General features: G+C 33.3%; 3 protein-coding genes across 4 annotated transcripts; 1 reads left to right on the plus strand and 2 right to left on the minus strand.

Moving 5' to 3' along the window:
* Positions 1–10,693: 10,693 nt before the first annotated feature.
* Positions 10,694–13,994, minus strand: CysRS (cysteine--tRNA ligase, cytoplasmic). 2 transcript variants are annotated; one of them, XM_065350565.1, is made up of 11 exons: positions 13,615–13,994; positions 13,201–13,543; positions 12,982–13,119; positions 12,698–12,908; positions 12,392–12,624; positions 12,083–12,316; positions 11,867–12,011; positions 11,577–11,782; positions 11,334–11,496; positions 11,073–11,272; positions 10,694–10,992 (listed from the first exon to the last, which is right to left on the minus strand). In XM_065350565.1, the coding sequence occupies exons 1-11, from the start codon at positions 13,785–13,787 to the stop codon at positions 10,861–10,863; spliced, it is 2,178 nt and encodes a 725-aa protein (XP_065206637.1). In that variant the 5' UTR covers positions 13,788–13,994; the 3' UTR covers positions 10,694–10,860. The 2 variants fall into 2 exon arrangements, with proteins under 2 accessions (XP_065206637.1, XP_065206636.1); XM_065350564.1 differs by having other exon boundaries at positions 12,982–13,122.
* A 506-nt stretch (positions 13,995–14,500) lies between these two features.
* LOC135836013 (proteasome inhibitor PI31 subunit-like) lies at positions 14,501–15,961 on the minus strand. The gene is made up of 5 exons (XM_065350567.1): positions 15,735–15,961; positions 15,498–15,647; positions 15,143–15,414; positions 14,899–15,072; positions 14,501–14,806 (listed from the first exon to the last, which is right to left on the minus strand). The coding sequence occupies exons 1-5, from the start codon at positions 15,876–15,878 to the stop codon at positions 14,704–14,706; spliced, it is 843 nt and encodes a 280-aa protein (XP_065206639.1). The 5' UTR covers positions 15,879–15,961; the 3' UTR covers positions 14,501–14,703.
* Positions 15,962–16,106: 145 nt separating this feature from the next.
* Bap55 (Brahma associated protein 55kD) lies at positions 16,107–18,205 on the plus strand. The gene is made up of 4 exons (XM_065350566.1): positions 16,107–16,997; positions 17,063–17,314; positions 17,387–17,566; positions 17,657–18,205. The coding sequence occupies exons 1-4, from the start codon at positions 16,344–16,346 to the stop codon at positions 17,870–17,872; spliced, it is 1,302 nt and encodes a 433-aa protein (XP_065206638.1). The 5' UTR covers positions 16,107–16,343; the 3' UTR covers positions 17,873–18,205.
* Positions 18,206–18,426: the final 221 nt, after the last annotated feature.

Consider the following 18,426-nt stretch of genomic DNA (forward strand, 5'->3'; position numbering starts at 1 on the left):
TACCTAGTTTAATAGAGAGGCGAAAGTAATGTCCTTTTCAGTGTATTAAAAAAGGGTAGGTAGGTGAGTTTTTTTTTATCAGACTATTTCCTTTTAATGAAATCTATTCTTTTTTTAACGCTATCTGCACTGGACATAATCTAAATTCCGAACGAATTAAAGTGGAAAATAACTCGCGAATCAGACATCATCCGGAGTAATACTGTTTTATAAAGAGATTACTGTGCAATCCTTTTGCATCTCCAATCACCCGGGACGAATATTTCACCGCGACAATGACGTCGAACCCTTTGTCAATTGATAAAAAAAAAGAGTTTAAAATGAACAAAATAATTCTAACAAAAGCGACACACGTTGGTGCGACGGATAATTTCCCCTTTTTTGGAAAAAAAAATCTACAAAATTTAGCCTTAAGGGTAATTCGACATTTAGACTAAAAGTGGGTGGTAGGAAAAGTACAAAAACAGTATTAGAACTTGAATGTTTTTTTATATAATGTATATAATAGAAGGGGTAGAAGTGTTGACGAATCTGTGTCAAACCCTCGTGCAATGCAACTAATATACTATGTGCACTCGAGTTTAAACCATAACCGATAATTTTTACCCTTTAGGATCATTCTTTTTTTTTTTCTCGTTTTTGCAAATAAAACCTTATGTATGGGTTTGTTTAAACATTATATTACTTTTTTATAGTTCTCATCGGTTTCTCATTCGATGACAAATTTGTTTACTTTTCAGATACTGCAGTAAAACTGCTGGTAAAATGTAGATTATACGATGTACTATTCCTAAAATTATACGATTGTGGTTTTTTTTTTATATGTAGGTATATGTATATTTTAGACCTATTTCTCGTATTGATAGCATATTGGAATTCCAGCTGATCTTCGTGAATTTCGCAATGAAATTTAGTAAATTATCGCGAACGATTAATCATCGATTTTAGTATAGTTGTATTCCTTGAAAAAAAAAACCATCCAACTCAAACATCAGCATCATCTCACACTCGAGCTCCTATAACTTTTCCTAATGCTAGGCAACTTCACGAACACGTCGTTAAATTTGCACTTAAAGTAATTGGAGGCTTTAAATTTAACAACATTAATTTTCGTTGCAAAAAATTACAAAACCGGCTTTATTTTAAAGGCAGTTTTAAATGAAAGAAACAACTCTAGTAAAAGCAAGCCGGAGACCCAAGGGTAATAACAAAAAAAAAGGGATGATAGGGTAACAAACATATAAACTCATTGTATATGCAAAACAGTGTGGGTGCAGCGCGTGGGTAAGGGTTAAAAGAAAAAACATTTTTCTCGTACTTCGTTAGGGGTGAGTTCTTTGCTAAATTAATTTGATCCGAGAAACAAAGCGCATATTCAACTAATGGAACTTGCTTACAATTCAAAAAAAAAAATCTTCAACCCCAAATTTCTTCTCTTATACAGCTTATTATTCATGCGGTTATCTTCGTTTTTTACCCTTCTCAATGAATCACAGGTTACTTAAAAAGTATCATATAGATGCAAATTTTTTTATACCACTGTTTTAAAATGTAGATTTGAATATTTCGCAGATGTAACGTGAATTTCAAATTTTTTAGCCAATGAATTTCAAATTTTTCTTTTATAAAAGACTTTTTTTTTCTCAATGGTAAAAGGTGTACAGTTCCATTGCCTCTCTCTTTGATACTGGTACAAATTGGAACCAAAAAGAATTTATTTGCGCGAGTTCATGGAGCAAAAAAATTCGAAGCTTTGGCAGCATCTTAATACTTATACCTACCTATCTGAAATGTAGAAGTGGATATCTTTTGAACCGGAATTTTGTAATTAAAGTTGTTTTTCTTTGTTTTACCAGAATTTTAATTCCAATATCTACTTACTTTGTCGAGAAAAGACTTATTTTAAAAGTTTGCTATTAACTTTGAGTGTTTGATTAGAATTCACTTGATAATTCAAAACACAAGTAGATGAGTATAAGCATTGATTTCTTTGTAGGTATCTAGATAAATTAAACTACAACTAACAAATCCCTACACTATAGGTAGGTACCACTATACTAAGAGTTCAGTGGTAGTTTCGAGTTGAAGGCCTGTAATAAGAAACAGCTGAAAATTTTTCTCGAGTTTTTTTTCCAGACTAGACAAAAAAAATACAAAAATTTCTGTATTTAAAAAAAATTGATTGCACAACTAGATTCATCAGGACTCAGGTTGAACCAAACAAACATGTGATATGTTCTTCCTATCATTAAAAAATTGAAGAGACTAGTCATTTTTTTATACCTACATAGGTACTTAAAATCCGGAATAACTTCTCTTTATTTAAAAAAATGAAATTTAGAATTCATAACCGTACTTCTTGCATTCGTAATTTTGCGTTGAAAAAAGTTTAAGAACCTATAACCTATAACTTAGCTCGAAATTATGAGCATTCTTTAATAATCAAATTTGAGGTAAAAAATTGCAATATTGATGCCACGTAGGTAATCATCAGATTGACTTATTTGTAGGTTATAGACTATAGTTTCAACTTATTCTATACAAATTCTACTTTTCAAATAGGTAATTTGAATCATTTCATAACAAACTTCCTTAAATTCAATTGAAAATGTAAAAAAAGAATCAAAAATGCTATAATTAATTTCTGCTTAAACGTCAGATCACTTCTAAATAAAATTGACTACCTACTTATTTTTGAATTGAAGTGAAAGGTTTAAGAATCATTGAAATACTTGGGCTCTGATTGTGATTAGAAAAATTGAGAGGAAATGTGGTAATTTAAAAAAAAAAATTAAAAATCATATTTGATCATTGATACATACAATAATGCGGGATAAGTAGCAATAATTTGGCGATGTTCATTAAATCAATGCAACAACTTTGTTTCCGGATATAAATAACGTTACAAAAACACAAACATTTTTTTGTCAATATCATAGCATTTTTTTTTTTTTTTTTTTTAAATATTTCACTATACTTACCGATGGTTTCAATTCTTGTACCATCTCTTTTTTCGAGTCATTATTTTCCACTTTTATTTTATCACATCAACTTCTCATCACTTCACTTAGAGAAGAAGTAATTTAGCGATTTAAACTCTTCTTTACTTATTTACCTATACTCATCTTGGAGCAATTTTTATCAATAGGGTTAGTTACAAAATAAATAAATAAAAATAAAAAAATATTGGAAAGATCTTTCGAATACCTTTAATAAATAAATAAATAAAAATAAAAAAATATTGGAAAGATCTTTCGAATACCTTTAATCTTCATCAAGTTTACAACATTACACGTACTTAACGTAGGTACTTCTACACACTCTCTCCTTCTCCTCCTGCTCTACCTCACGCCTTTTACTCTCTTGTCAACATTACAAAGATACTTACAATATGACGAGAAAAAATTCCCGGTATCTTTCATCTCTCGTTTCACAATAAACTAAACAGCAATAACGCATCAGAAGAAAAAAAATATAAAACCTTGGCTGACTTTCTGAACACCTTACCAAACCCCTTTTCATTTGGCCCTAGAATTACAAAACTTTTTTTGAACGCATTGTAAAATAGTACGAAGTATTCGCTTGTTTTTTCTTCATTTTTTTTTTTATTGCAAAAAGTTTTTATAATTTATTTTTCATATTCTTTCTTATCATTGTTATTCGGAGGAACTTTAAATTACCCCTGCTCGCGACATCGATATCTTTCTCGCCTTTTCGTTTTTGAAAATTTTTATCATAAAAGAATTTATCAAGACTGAAAAAGAGAACGAAAAATAAAGAACAAATAAAACTCATTTTTGTTTGAAATGTTATTTTGTTGCGTAACTTTGTTGTTTTTTTTTTGTATTTTAAATTACCTACATGTATTGTTTTTCAGGTGCCTGAAGAGCCTATCTTGCCACCTTTGAATTTCGAAATTAAGATCAAGGTTCCAAAAGAATCATGGACATGCGCCTACTAATGAAAATAGGGTACCTAGGTATTTCATATCTAGTGGAATTTTTTTTGTTTTCATTCGAAAATATTTCAAGTATCTGGTACTGAACAGTAAGACCTTGATCAATTAAGTAGGCATAAAAATTTGGTGACAAGTAGGTACCTCAAGCTGAGAGCCTTATACCTATAATAAAAATGTCACCGGTATTAATCATTCAATTAAGGAAGACTATTAATCGACGTACGAAAAACATATTTAAAAATGTTGAATTCCAGTAAATCTTCCTTTGCGGCATCTACAACACTAATAACACGCCTGAATTACAAGGTAAGTCCATTAAAAAGAATAAAATTGTGCGGATATAATTATAAAAATATCATAAAACTATACCATCAGGTAAATATTACCCCGAAGTACGAAAATAATTGCAATATTTGGCAAGAACGGAGAATATTTGAAGTTTTACTGGAAGCCATGTATAAAGCACCATCCCTCAAGTGCTATTTGTAAAAAAAAAAAAAAAAAACTCGCGCTACCGTTGATAATGAACGTTAGAGTAACTTACTCGCTTTCTTTTCATATTTTAAAATTATTTATTCCGCGCATAAAAGCGCTCGTATTTTCCAATAAAAAATCAGTAAAAAGAGGGAAAAGTTCTCGGTTTAGAAAAAAAAAAAGAAGAGAAAAAAAACCTCGAAGATAAATTAAGCGGGAAATACCAGCAGCCGTTGTGAAAGGTTGTAACGTAATTAGCGCGAAGAAAAAGTTTCTCTTTCCCTTGTCGAAAAAACTTCAAGATGTGGTAACGAATCACCAATGGGGAGGTGCGGTTAATTTTTCAAGCGAACGAGAAAAGTAAAAAAATATTTGCACGAACGGTGCATTGTGCATCCCTAGAGACTAACTTTTCCTCTTGATTTTTTTTTTTTAGTTTTCTTTTTTATTCATTCTTACTTTCATATTTTTTTTTCTCTCCTTCTTCCTTCCAACCAACCCAGGACTGATACTAACTATACTCGTAAAAACAGTGTGGATTGTTGCGTTTAGAAGCGGCAAATGTGTATTTAGTACGGATTCCTTAATACAGTCCAGATTTGAGAATTTTTAATGCCTAATTCCGGTCGTTAGGTGTAGTTTTATTGCTTATTTTATGGCTGAAAAAGAAAGTCAATTTAACAAAATTAAAGATGCAATTTAAAGTTGGGGAAATTAAATGGTACTAGCGAAAGCGATTCTATATTGTAAATGTAATGAAATTTTTCCTACGACAATTGAGAAAAGAATCGTAAACCTGAACTTACAAAAAAATTCTCATCTGCATATCAAACGATCATCCATTTATTAAGGAAAAGTTGAGGGTATATATAGTCTGAAGTGCAGAATTTACCTATCCAAGGTATGCAAAACTGATCACAAAAGGAAACTCTGCGGATTGGGGGATTCGAGAGCAATAGGTACTGTAATTATGTAGTTGAAACTTCAAAAGTACTTTTTTTTCGGTATTCCCAACAAGGGAAGCCCCCCACATGATAATCTCCGATTTGAATGAAACTTGGACAGTTGGAAAGAGGACCTCAAAAAACACCCATCCCCCGATTTTCAACTGCTCAAGTTGATTTTTCGATTTTTGGCGAGCGTTTGAAGTTTTGTGTACCCAGGTAAAGCTGTTCAACTCAGAAACCGGGAAAAAACTACAAATATCCATCTCTCCCGCGAATCAACTTCCGGAGCTCAAATTTGGACCAAAGGTAGTCTTCTAGATACCTGATCGACTCATGCCACCATTGGCCGGATCCGGCCAATGGTGGCATGAGTCGATCAGGTATCTAGAAGACTACCTTTGGTCCAAATTTGAGCTCCGGAAGTTGATTCGCGGGAGAGATGGATATTTGTAGTTTTTTCCCGGTTTCTGAGTTGAACAGCTTTACCTGGGTACACAAAACTTCAAACGCTCGCCAAAAATCGAAAAATCAACTTGAGCAGTTGAAAATCGGGGGATGGGTGTTTTTTGAGGTCCTCTTTCCAACTGTCCAAGTTTCATTCAAATCGGAGATTATCATGTGGGGGGCTTCCCTTGCAAGTATGGTCATCTAATGTTTATTATACTTACTCATTCTTATTCGACAAAATTAAATATCTAGGTATTGATCAAAATTTTGAAATTTTATTAGGTAGAATACTGTAGGTATTATGGGTGTATGTAGTGCAATAATTCATTCATTTATAACTTGTTATTTCAACACTTACGTAAAATTTTGACAGACGCTCCTTTACCTACTTCAAAATAATGAAAACAACTCGTGGAATATGAACTTGATCGCAAAAAAACCGTACGCGCGTACTTTACCCCTAGTTAAATAGTTAAAGGAGGAAAAAACTAACGAACTGGTTTTTTAAGGGATGGTTTTTTTATGCGTACACGCGCCTTGCGGTCCTACTCTTCTCGCGTGCCGGCGCGCAAGCCTTGCGCACACTTTTGATCCTGACTCCGGTAGGTTTTTTTACGCTATGTTGTTGAATCAGATAAAAAAAAAATAACTGCAACCCTCCTATAACTACTACTATGTGTATACTTATACTATATATCGGTACGCGGAACAAAAAACTTGCACTCGTAGGTACACCTGGTGTTAATAGTTCTTTCACAGCAACATCTTGACGTTGCACTTTCCTGTCATCTTTCGCTCATAAAAATATACCTTCCTACTCTAATTCGCCACCCGTCGCAATTAATGATGTGCTAAAAAAAAATTCAAAACAAAACCGAACACTTGTTACGAAATTACAATGGCTAGGTAGGTACACCGAAGATTTGAATGATGGCATACGGTTTACGGATTAAATTGGTGATTTTAGAGGAAGTAGGTGAATGATCGAGGATTTCGCGTGAAATTAATTTATTGTTGAAAGTAGGCCTATTTGAATTGTATTACTTCAATATGGAAGAGAAGCGAAATAAAGAGATGGTACGAGTATGTGCTACGAATCCGTTTTAAATAAGTATTTACCTAAGCATTATTGTGAAGCTGTCGATATCAATTTTTCTAGTAATTGAAATATTTAGCATGGATATTCGCTGGCCAAGTGGCCAATAAAGCATATTGCACCTTCTAATGCACAATTGAACTGGTAAAGGAACAAGTAGACATTGATTTATTGGATCCTTGCTACCTAACACTGACACATATGTATGTACAAAAACAACAGGCTATAAACAGGAAATGTTAGCATAAAGGAAATGCTTTTAGAATTTACAAATTTTTGGAAAAATCAGAAAATAATATCGATGGAAAATATGTGACGCGGTGAGCGATACCATACCATATGTCGGAAAACTTTTTTTTGAGATAATCGCGTTTTCATGGAAAAAGTCAGAAAATATCAAAAAAAATTTTTTTGTCGATTCATATACTATGAAGCCTATACTTTGGAATGGATGTACCCACCGATCTCAAACACGTCGTTTTAGTGGTGAAAAACCGGTTTTACAAAAGTGCTTTTCATAAAAAAATGTCAAAAAAAAAAAAAAAAAATATTATGATGTAAAACCATTAAAAGATGAAGAAAATCAAAAAAAAAAAAAAAAAAAAAATTAAAAATGTTACAAAAATAACCCAAACTTTCAAACACGTTTTTCTCAGAATTTTGGTTTTTGAATTTCAAAAAATACGCAACTTTGAAGTTTTGAAAATTTGTCAGATTTTAATATTTTGAAAATCTGTTTGCACCATTGAAAAGAGGAAGAAAAACACTACCAGAAACCACAATAAAACGAAAAAAATTTTTGCCGACATATGGTATGGTATCGCTCACCGCGTCACATATGTTCATTTTTTACCATCTATTTACCTACTAAGTTACCTATCTACTTTTTTTTGCTTTTCAAAGATTTAAACAGTGCAAATCCGATCATAAATTTTGTTCGTTTTTTTAGAGAAACACCTTTCATTTTCAATTTCAAATATTTGAGAAAAAAAATTCGTTGTGGAAACGAAGAAGGGAGGTGAAAGTTTGAAAAATGAAAAAAACTAAAATAAAGTACATAATCAGATTCAGATCTATTGAAGTATTGAGAGAGTTAAAATGGAACCAGAATAAATCTCAAAGTCCATGATTTTTTTAGGTACTTCATTCCTGACTCCAGAAAATCTGAACCCGAACCAAACTCAAACTTTATTTTTCTATTTTTGACAAACTACATATTTGAAAAAAATTTTAAAACTGTTGAATATTTATCATCATAAATCACTGCATTTGGCATCACGTTTTTCACCAAATTAAAGCCTATATGGTTGAATTTAATTGCACTTTGTCATTTTCGTCTTCATAAGTTGTTACCAAAGAGATATATTAGTACTTACCTAATATTCCTGTGTTACGTAACTATTAAAATTATAAGTATCGCTATACTCAGCAAGGTGTTACAAACAAACCTCATCATGGATGCGGAGAATAAAAATAAACCAAACCCGGCGAATGATCAGAAAGGATGTTTTTTCGGCATTTCGCGTTTTTAGCGATTTCCTGAATCGTGAGGTTTTCGTAATTCGTCATGGCCATAAAATATAAATTCGCCACACACATTCTAATCAAGTTTTACCCTTAAAAATAACCGCTTAAAATGTGTATCACCTAGGGTATGAAGCCCTCACGTATGCACGCCGTAGCACACGGCGGCGCTGTACTGTGTAATACTACATACAACCTCACAAAGAAATTAATTTCTGTTATTTTTCTTTCCGCCATTTCGGCAATTCTGCTAGTTCATTTTGATGCGTAAAATACATCCACGGTTATATGTTTAATAAACGTACGCGAATAAATAACCTCAAAATACTCGTATCAATCGTCGCATATGTAAATGAAATGAAAAAAAAAAAAGAACGCATAAATCTGCTACACAGCTGTATGATTATTACCAAAAGTATGAAAAATGTACGATTTCATGGTCATACTCTTTTCTTTTACATCGATGAGATTTCTTTTAGAATTCTTCGCAATTCTGCTTACGCATACCTAATTTCAGCATTAAAAATAACTAAATACAAAATAAAATAACGGGAGGTATTTTGAATAAAATTTCTATAAATTTTCACATCAATAACTATATATCCGTTACTTTTTTTTTTTTTTTTTCTTAAAAAGAAAAAAAAAAGAACCCCCATTCTCTCTTGAAATAACTTTTTTTTTTGTAGCAATTCTAAAAACCGTTTCTATTTTAACGTAATCTTTTGAATAAGCTTCGTGTTTTAATTAATTCAAAAATCATAAGTAACAGAAAATTAAATCTAGTTGAAAACGGTGGTAGGTCTCTTTGATGCAGGAAAAAATTCGTATTGCGAATGATGGACATTTGGGTAAGAACCTTATTCAGAAAAATAAAAGATTACATCGTAATCAACCAAGCATTAAAATCCGGTCCCTTCGCAATTAAAATAAAAACCAATGTAAATGCAACCGTTGGCGAAAATGTCGTCGGTTTACTTTTTCTCATTATAAACATGAATATGTGAGTCTATTAAAATTCGCGAGCGGTTCCTAAATAGAAAGGTACCACTCTATGATTGACGTAGGAAATGTATAAAAAAAAATCAGTACACGATTCTTTGGTAAGGATTTTTTCGTCTTATACGAGTTTAACGTTCTTATGTAAAATTAAGTGTAGATTTTATCAATTTTTGAAATAAACAGAAAAGTTAACAGTTAACGGAAAATTTTCAGAATGCAATGATTTATTCTATTTTTAAGCAACTAACATATTTGATATAATTCAGTGAACTCCCTTTCTCACTCCCGAGAAAAAAATATGAAATGTACAGCACCAAAAATACTTATGGTGAGAGAAATACAAGCAGTTTAATATACTTTGGCAATATGTACCTACAAAAAATCCGAACGTTATTTCATTGTCATTAAAGCTATGGTAGTGGTATTTTTATTCTCGCAGGCGAATAATTTGTGATCACTGTTTTTTGCATTGTACATATAAAAACTTGCGTTGGCGTGTTCTTTATTAAATAATCCTTGAGAATCTATCAAAGCATCGCAATTTATTAAATATTTTGTTCATTTGTAGCAAATTTCAGTTTCTCGAGTGTTTGAAAAAAATTTTATAAATTTTTCATCCAGAGCATTATTAAATATAAAACGAAGAGAATTCTTTCACCGACTCACTGTTCATAAAATACCGATTTCTTTCGAGATTCGAAATCAAATTTTGAATTCCGTTCATTTTGCGCATAATATTTCGCGTTCACAATATTCTTTTGGAATTTCGAGTGAACTGTCAAATTTCAGTAGGTGCAGATACGTACATATATATACGTAACAGTCCAATATTCAGGTATAGGCTATTAAGAAAAACAAAGTCTTGAATCCTCCTGTTCGTTGAAGTACTAAATTCTTGAAGATTTCGAATTTCATCGATTCCTATTTTAAAATAATCGACTAATCATGGAAAAATTGAACTGGACATTTTTGTATAGTTTTGAATTTTGATTAAAGGTACCTTTTTTCTGAGTGTTCAAAAATTGAGCTCGTTTTGGAATTCCAGTTGAGTTTTCCGAAAATAATTATTGAAGTCATTTCTTGAAAAACGAAATCCTTTTTAAGGCCAATGGAACAAACAGGTTCAACGAGTTGCATGAAATCCTATTTACAGAATCCTATGTGCTTTTCAGGACCATTTGCCTTGTTTCTTCATTGAAATTTCATCTTCAACGCACAAAAATAAAATGAAATAAAAAATAACAACAATATTAAAATCAATGCTTTCTGTAATTATATTGGTGTTAAATAAACTAAATGCAGAGATATCGATGTAAGAAATTCTCAGTTGTAAAAAAACAAAATAATTAAAATACCAATCAGTCAGGTATAAGTACAACAAATCGCATATAAAAATAAATAAATAAAAAATCGAATTAAGCTCCATTTTGTTGTATCGATTGCTGCCATTCGTTATACTTTTTTTCCTGTTGAATTTGTAACTTTTGTAACTTTTTCAGTAATCCTTTGCTGATTTCTTTTCCTTCAGCGTCATGAGTTGGCAAACCCTGGAAGAATTAAATACGGTAAATACAAGTATTTTAATTTGTGAAAAAAAAATAAGAGCGAAACGTTAAAAGGGCCGTACTTTTTCATCAAATTTCGAATATTTATTCGTTTCCTTTTTAAATAATTCGGAAGGAGGTATCTTTTTCAAAGCATCTTTCTCGGCTTGTAGGGCTAATTTTCTCTCTTTCTCGGCTGCTTTTTCTCTTTCTATTCTTTTCTTTTCTTCTTTTTCTTTCAATAGGGTATCTCTATCGACTAATTTAACTGCTGCGTTGGCTCCTGTAGAAATACTTGTGTAGTAGTAAAATATTTTTTCGACGTTTGCCAAGAAATGTAATACCTTCGCGATCTTCCAATCGGACTCCGACATTTGGCAAAATATCGTCGCGCAGGGTATCGCAAATTTGTAAAATATTCGTAGCTTTCAAAGTTCTAGCCGCGGATCTGATCGAATCACGAAATTCTGATAAAATGTTCAAGTGAGGCATTAATATGTTCTCGATCTGTGGGAGGAAAAAAATGTAAGATTAAAATTACTCGAAACAAATTTTTTACGATCATAATTCGCTAAATAAATTTTTACATTCGCGTCGGATTTTGTAGACAACGGGAATCCTATACTTTCAGATGATGGAATTACACCGAATACTTGCATCAGTTTGGTAATATACATGGCGATATTCTTCAATAAAATAGCGTTAATATTACGTTCAGAATCTTTGACGTAAATATTACACTGAGTGATGCAATCACGTAAGGCCTCTAACGTAGTTCTGGTATCGATATTATCTGCAAATTGAATAATAAAAATGTAGGTACAAGGTTGACGGTTTCATAAAAAATGAGGACGAGTTTTAGTCACTTAGTAGTTACCACAAAGAGCTTTATGCACAGCTTGTTGAGTATCAACGAATTTCTGATTGAGTTTAAATTCAAGAGAGGACCACTTCGTAAATGAAGAGCAGCCAATCTCATCATTTGTACCCTTGGTTAAATCTTTCACGTTCAAGAAAAATTCCTGCAATGATGCATAGATTAGTTATCAATTCCGTTTAACAAACAAGTGAGAAGTGAACTTCTTGTTATTACATTGAATAATTTCTCGTACGTCAGCGCCATTTCCATGGTGTTATCGCTGTAGTCCAACGTATCTTTCCAAGAATGCAACAAAAATGCGAATCTCAATTGACGAGCCGAGTATTTCTCCAAAGCATCTTTTATCGTGATGAAATTTTTCAACGATTTAGACATTTTACATCCAGCTATCGTCAAATGACCGGAATGCAAGAAATACCGTACCCAATTATCGTTATCGTAATACGCCTATTTACGGAATTAAAGAAAATGAGTTAAGTGTTCAATAGTTACAAGATTCGTGTAAATGGAGGGTTCATTAACCTCAGCTTGAGCTAATTCATTATCATGATGAGGAAATTTTAAGTCGACACCGCCCGTGTGAATATCTAGAGATGATCCGAGAATATTTGAGGCCATAACAGAGCATTCTATGTGCCATCCAGGGCGACCTTTTCCCCAAGGAGAATCCCACCATGGCTCTCCAGCTTTGGACGCTTTCCATAAAGCGAAATCGGTAGCAGAACGTTTCTCTTTACCATCAGCAGAAAGATCACCTGAAAGGAATTGTTAATTAATCAGTCAATTTTTCGATATGTGTAAATGTTTCGCTATGAATTTCAAATTCACCTTCGCCTTCTTGAAGAGATTTTGCATCTCCGAAAGCTTCAGGAACCAATTTGGCGTAAAAATGATTAGGCTTTCTATCGAATTCATTCACATCAAAATAAACCGATCCATTTGATTCATACGCTAAACCATTGCTTATAACTTTTTCAATGTACGCAATAATTTCAGGCACATATTCACTAACTCTGGTCAACACATCCGGTTCCAAAATCTGAAATCGAAAGAAAAAGAATCATCGGCGCCTTTCACTACGATTATTTCGCGATTACTAAGAAACAGCATACGTTCAAGGCTTTCATCTCTTGATGGAACTCATTTTCCCAATATCTGGGTAAATCATTAAAAATGGAATTATCTGTAACGGAACTACCAAATTTCGAATCTAAATAATCAGCGAATGGATCACGAATAGTTATCAACAGCTGCTGCAAACAATACAGAGAATTATCTGGATGTTTCAAGTCAATCAGAATAAGTTTTCGAAACTTTAAAAACTCACATACGTTAATATTATCGGATATTTTTTTACAATCGCCCTCTTGCACACTTTGCTCCAGAGATTGAATGGCAACAGTAACTTTATTCGATAAATTACTAAGCATGGTATGTTTATCGCTATCTTGAGTCTCTTTTATGGAAGCGGTCAATCTTTCGAAAACTTTCCTCGTATCGTTCAATATCTCTTCAAAAGTGTGTTCTTCTTTGAGGTACGCTTCAAAAAGGTAATTCTGACGAGCACGTTTTATAATTTTATCATCTATGTCTGTGATGTTCATTACGTAGATGACATCGTAACCAAAATAGTCAGATAATACTCTTCGTAAGATGTCGAATGTTATATATGATCTAAGAACATGAAAATCGATCTTTAATTTAGGCTAAATGAAGAATCTTTAAAGTGAAGTAAATGTAATTACCTAGCATGCCCCATGTGAGCAGCATCGTAAACGGTGGGTCCACAACTGTACCATTTTATTTGTTTCTTCTGTTGTGGAACAAACTTCTCTTTTCTTCGAGTCAGGCTGTTGTACAGGAATAAATCTGACTCGCCGTCCAGCGGTTGCCATTTAGGTTGAGATCTTTTCGACATGATTGATTAAGGATCGAGTTGAAATAATCGAAGAACTGTTTAGTTACTGTGATGAAATCTACGTTACATGATGTAATATTTCATATTTTTAAAACTAAATCAACAGCTATAACGTTGGCATTTTTAGAGTAGGTTAAATACCACGCGAAAAACTGCGAACAGAAACAGTGATAACAAATTTTGGGATCATGGAATGAAGCATGCTGGAAAGCTTCTATGAGATTTTCTGATAAGAACGAAAAAAGGGAGGGGATCTCAGTTGTACCAGTGCCAGAGTTTGTCGTTCTCGTTAGTCTATGCTCTCAAGAATGAACAACATGAACAAGTAGAATCTGAAATTCTGAACTTCATCTGCTGAAGCAAATAAATTCATTTCAATTTCAGTTCCATGTTCTAATATTATTCAAATCAATCACACTCACCGTAAATCGACTAATGGAGGAGAAACGCCTAAGACGTGAACAATACTCAATTGATGAACGTCGATCATTAATTATTATTCCGCATGAATTTGAGCTTTTCTTTTTAGAAAATCTCAGAATGTCATCTTACTTTCACGTAACAACTACAATAATGCTATCAATGTCGATCAATTAGAAAACAATTTGAAACCGATATCTCAGACTTTAAAAGTTTCCACCATCCTTTGCGGTATTCTTGTAGGAAATTTAGAATATTGGTAAAGACTCCCTTTAAAATTAAATTAAAACAAGTTCCTTTCAACTTGAGCTTTATTCTTTAAAAAAATGACAATGAAAACACATTTATGGGCATTGAGCAGAATGCCTCGATGAATTTTTTTGGTACTACCGTAAAAAATACAACGTGTTCAAACTAAAAAATAAAATCAATAATAAAAATAGTTTATACTAAAAAAATTGAAATAAACATTCAGAACTTGAAATCGATCACATTTTTACGAAAACATATCATCATACTCTGGAGGAAAACGACCTGGTCCCGGATGCGCATCAGGAGGACCAAAAGGATCAAATCTCGATCCGGGAGGTGCAGCTCCTCTGAACAACGAAACAAAACAAGGCAATAATACACTATTAGTAATTTTCAACGTTGTATGTAGTAGCCTATGATTCGAAACAGAAAATCTTACCTCGGTAATCCTCTAGGAACACCAGGACCCGGAATTGGCCCCCCTAATAAACGACTTCTATTTTCTTGGAAGGGATCAAAAAGCATACCGCCTCCAACTGCGAGAGGATTTCGCTGGCCAACAGCTGCCAAAGGATCTAAATCTCTTCTACCAATTGGCTCAAAGGAAGGAAAGCTGAAAATGATTCAGTAATTTATTTCAAATTATTCTTTCTTCACTTGAAATAGAATATCAATCAACATACTCTTCGAAACCACGCTGATAAGGTGGTCTAGCTTGCGGTATTAATGAGGGGACAATTAATGGGTCTGATTTTTTATCTGATGATTCTGTGGAGGTTGTTTGAGTTTCTACAGTTTTTTTCTCGTTACTCACAAACCCAGATATCAAGTCCCTTTGAAGTTTATTGAATAGTTCTAGGTGCGATGGCAAAACAGCGGATATATTTCCTTCCAATGCACCGACAGAATTTTCGTAGTTGAACATGACATTAGAGACTTTTAAATTCTTCGTGTCCTGAAATACAGCACAACATAAAGAGTTACAACGATTGATTAACGAATACTTCGCATTAAACGTATCAGATATGAGACAATTACCATTAAATTGAAGATGATCGTGGAGTTGTCGGAATGGTTACTCTGAAGAACATACTTTTCTTCGTTGTACTGATATCTGAAAACGTACTCTTTATTAGCGTTCCATTCCTTGGGAAGTAATTCCGATGATATTTCAATTGCTTCAGATTTCTAAAAATAAACGAACAAAACAAAAATCAAAAAGAATGTTCACTCAATTTACATGTTTAATTAGCTGAAAATGAAATTGCGACTTACCCAATCGTCATTTACGCCGACACATTTGAAACCATTTTTGATCAACGAATAGTGGATCAGTAACATCAACACATCTTCTTTCTTCTTAATATCACTTTTAACGTTGTTGAAAAGTAATTCCCAGCCGAAAAATTGGTCTGCCATTATTAAAATTCGCAAAATATCATTCAAACTTTCAAAATCAAACCTCTTTTCAAGAATTTTTCTTTTTTGTTCATCATTGTTGAATGTTGATAAACAAAAAAAAAATAGTGATAAGAAATTAATGACACGACTCCGCTATATTGCAATACTCCCTCTTTTCGAAAAAAATTTGCACAATACCGAAGTCTCAAGCCAAAAATAAAGCTCTCTCGACTGAAAAAAGCTTTCCGTTCGGTAGCTTTCTGTTTTCACTTTTCAAAGTTTGCTTGAATTTTGTTTATTTTACTCTATTTTCGGATTTTAAATCAATTTTTGACTATAGTTTTGTGTATTTTCGTTTCTTATAATAACGAGTATGTGATTTCCTATCTGCAGATCCATCGAGTCAATTTTTACTTCGTTAATTTATCATAATCATAGTTCCGCATAGGATTGTTTTGAATCGGCTCGCCATTCTCCATCACAATGAATTCCGGTACATTATACGGCGGAGATGATATAGGAGCTCTGGTTTTCGATGTGGGCAGTCAATCATTACGCGTCGGATATGCTCAAGAGGATACTCCTAAAGCCGAAATCCCCGCAGTAGTCGGCGTCCTAGAAGAAGGCAACCGAAACGCCGACATAAACACAGGGTCCGCCGAAATCGAATCTAAAAATGCGAACAACGTTACCAGCGAAACTAAGTATTACATCGATACGAACGTATTGTGCGTTCCTCGTAAAGGAATGAAAGTCGTGAATTACATGAAAGATGGCATGATCGACGACTGGGATTTGTTCGAGAAAGTCTTGGACTATGCTTACGATAGATGCATTCAATCCGAATCGAAATATCATCCAGTTTTAATGTCCGAGTCTCCGTCAAATTTACGTCCTAAACGTGAAAAACTTATGGAATTGATGTTTGAAAAATACAACGTGCCAGCTTTCTTTTTGGTGAAAAACGCTGTACTTTCGGCTTTCGCCAATGGACGTGTTACCGCGCTTATTGTAGATAGTGGAGCGACTCACACTTCAGCTGTTCCTGTTCACGATGGTTATGTGCTATCTCACGCTATTGTCAGATCTCCTTTAGGCGGTGATTACATTACCATGCAATGTCGACAGTTTTTGCAGGTAATTTACATTCGTCTTCTTCAATCTGTCACCGAAAATTTCTCATGTGTTATATATTTTCGTAGGAAAATGATATTGATATCACTCCTCAATACATGATCGCCAACAAAGAAGGGGTCAAAGAAAAAGAAAAGCCATTGTGGACGAAGAAAGCTAATTTACCCGAAGTTACTCCAAGTTGGCATAATTACATGCAAAAACGAGTCATTCAAGACTTCCAACAAAGTGTTTTACAAGTATCGGAAACACCTTACGATGAGAAAACCGTCTCCGCTTTACCTACCTCGCATTACGAATTTCCCAACGGTTATCACCAGGTAAACATGATACGTCCGATTTTTGATCCGGCATTCTTTCAATCCATCTAATTGGAAATTTCTTCTTGACAGGACTTCGGTTGTGAAAGATTCAAAATTCCTGAAATTTTATTCGATCCAAGCGTAAACCTAGGAGGTTCGATGTTAGCCGTTGGCCAAATAGTAACTACGAGCGTAGGCATGTGTGACGTTGATATTAGACCATCGTTGTATAATAGTGTTGTCGTTACTGGTGGTAATTCATTTCTACAAGTAAGCACTCGTCTTCTACTTTTCATCTCTCAGGTTTTTATATGTATAGGCCTCACATTTAATGATGTAAATCATTTTATATCATTTTAGGGATTCCCTGAACGACTAAATCGAGACTTATCCGTACGTATACCGAGTAGCATGCGTTTAAAAATCATATCCGCTAATGGTTCAGCTGAAAGAAGATTCGGTGCTTGGATCGGCGGTTCTATATTAGCATCGATTGGAACATTCCAACAAATGTGGATCAGTAGTCAAGAGTACAAAGAAAGTGGTAAAAGCCAAATTGACAGAAAATGTCCCTGACTTGACCAACGCTTATTATTTGATGGATATTAATTTTGGTTCGACAGTTATCGTTGTCATTGACCGAAATCTGTACGAATTTCTCGTTGATTTAATTAGAATACAAGTTTCGATTTAAGATATTTTTTATAGTGTAAGTCGAAATAATGATTATTACGTATGGTTTCCTGAACTATTGTAGATTTCATCGTACTACTCAGAATTTTAGAAAATCCAACGAAATGCGTTATGTAGATTTTAAAACTGCTTGTTTTACTTACGTTCGCTGGCTGGTTTGTGTAGATTCGATGCTTGCATTGTAAATATTTTTTTAATAAATGCATTTGACATGTATCGATTTTTTTTTTATTGGAATATTGTAAGAATTGTTACGATTTTCTATGAAGAAAGAACCTCAATTAAAATTACTGTGAATAAAAAAAATACCCTTAAAACCTCATTTATGTTTTATTTAAACGTTCACCGTAAGATTGCTAGCTAGTAGCTACGCAATGAAAGATGCATTCCCCATTTCCCCATCGCTTCCAAAATTACTCGAAAAAATAAAAGAACAA

Source organism: Planococcus citri, chromosome 2 (genome assembly GCF_950023065.1).
Source record: "Planococcus citri chromosome 2, ihPlaCitr1.1, whole genome shotgun sequence".
NCBI lineage: Eukaryota > Metazoa > Arthropoda > Insecta > Hemiptera > Pseudococcidae > Planococcus > Planococcus citri.

What these genes read in the sequence shown, in the direction of transcription:
- Bap55 (XM_065350566.1), top strand. Translation starts at nt 16,344, where the DNA reads ATGAATTCCGGTACATTATACGGCGGAGATGATATAGGAGCTCTGGTT. An exon ending in AATGTCGACAGTTTTTGCAG is followed by an intron (nt 16,998 to 17,062) that starts GTAATTTACATT and finishes ATATTTTCGTAG; the next exon opens with GAAAATGATATTGATATCAC. An exon ending in TTCCCAACGGTTATCACCAG is followed by an intron (nt 17,315 to 17,386) that starts GTAAACATGATA and finishes TCTTCTTGACAG; the next exon opens with GACTTCGGTTGTGAAAGATT.
- LOC135836013 (XM_065350567.1), bottom strand. Translation starts at nt 15,878, where the DNA reads ATGGCAGACCAATTTTTCGGCTGGGAATTACTTTTCAACAACGTTAAA. An exon ending in CGATCATCTTCAATTTAATG is followed by an intron (nt 15,415 to 15,497) that starts GTAATTGTCTCA and finishes GCTGTATTTCAG; the next exon opens with GACACGAAGAATTTAAAAGT. An exon ending in TATCAGCGTGGTTTCGAAGA is followed by an intron (nt 15,073 to 15,142) that starts GTATGTTGATTG and finishes AATCATTTTCAG; the next exon opens with CTTTCCTTCCTTTGAGCCAA.
- CysRS (XM_065350564.1), bottom strand. Translation starts at nt 13,787, where the DNA reads ATGTCGAAAAGATCTCAACCTAAATGGCAACCGCTGGACGGCGAGTCA. An exon ending in AAATATCCGATAATATTAAC is followed by an intron (nt 13,123 to 13,200) that starts GTATGTGAGTTT and finishes TATTGTTTGCAG; the next exon opens with CAGCTGTTGATAACTATTCG. An exon ending in ATTCGAAATTTGATGAAAAA is followed by an intron (nt 10,993 to 11,072) that starts GTACGGCCCTTT and finishes TAATTCTTCCAG; the next exon opens with GGTTTGCCAACTCATGACGC.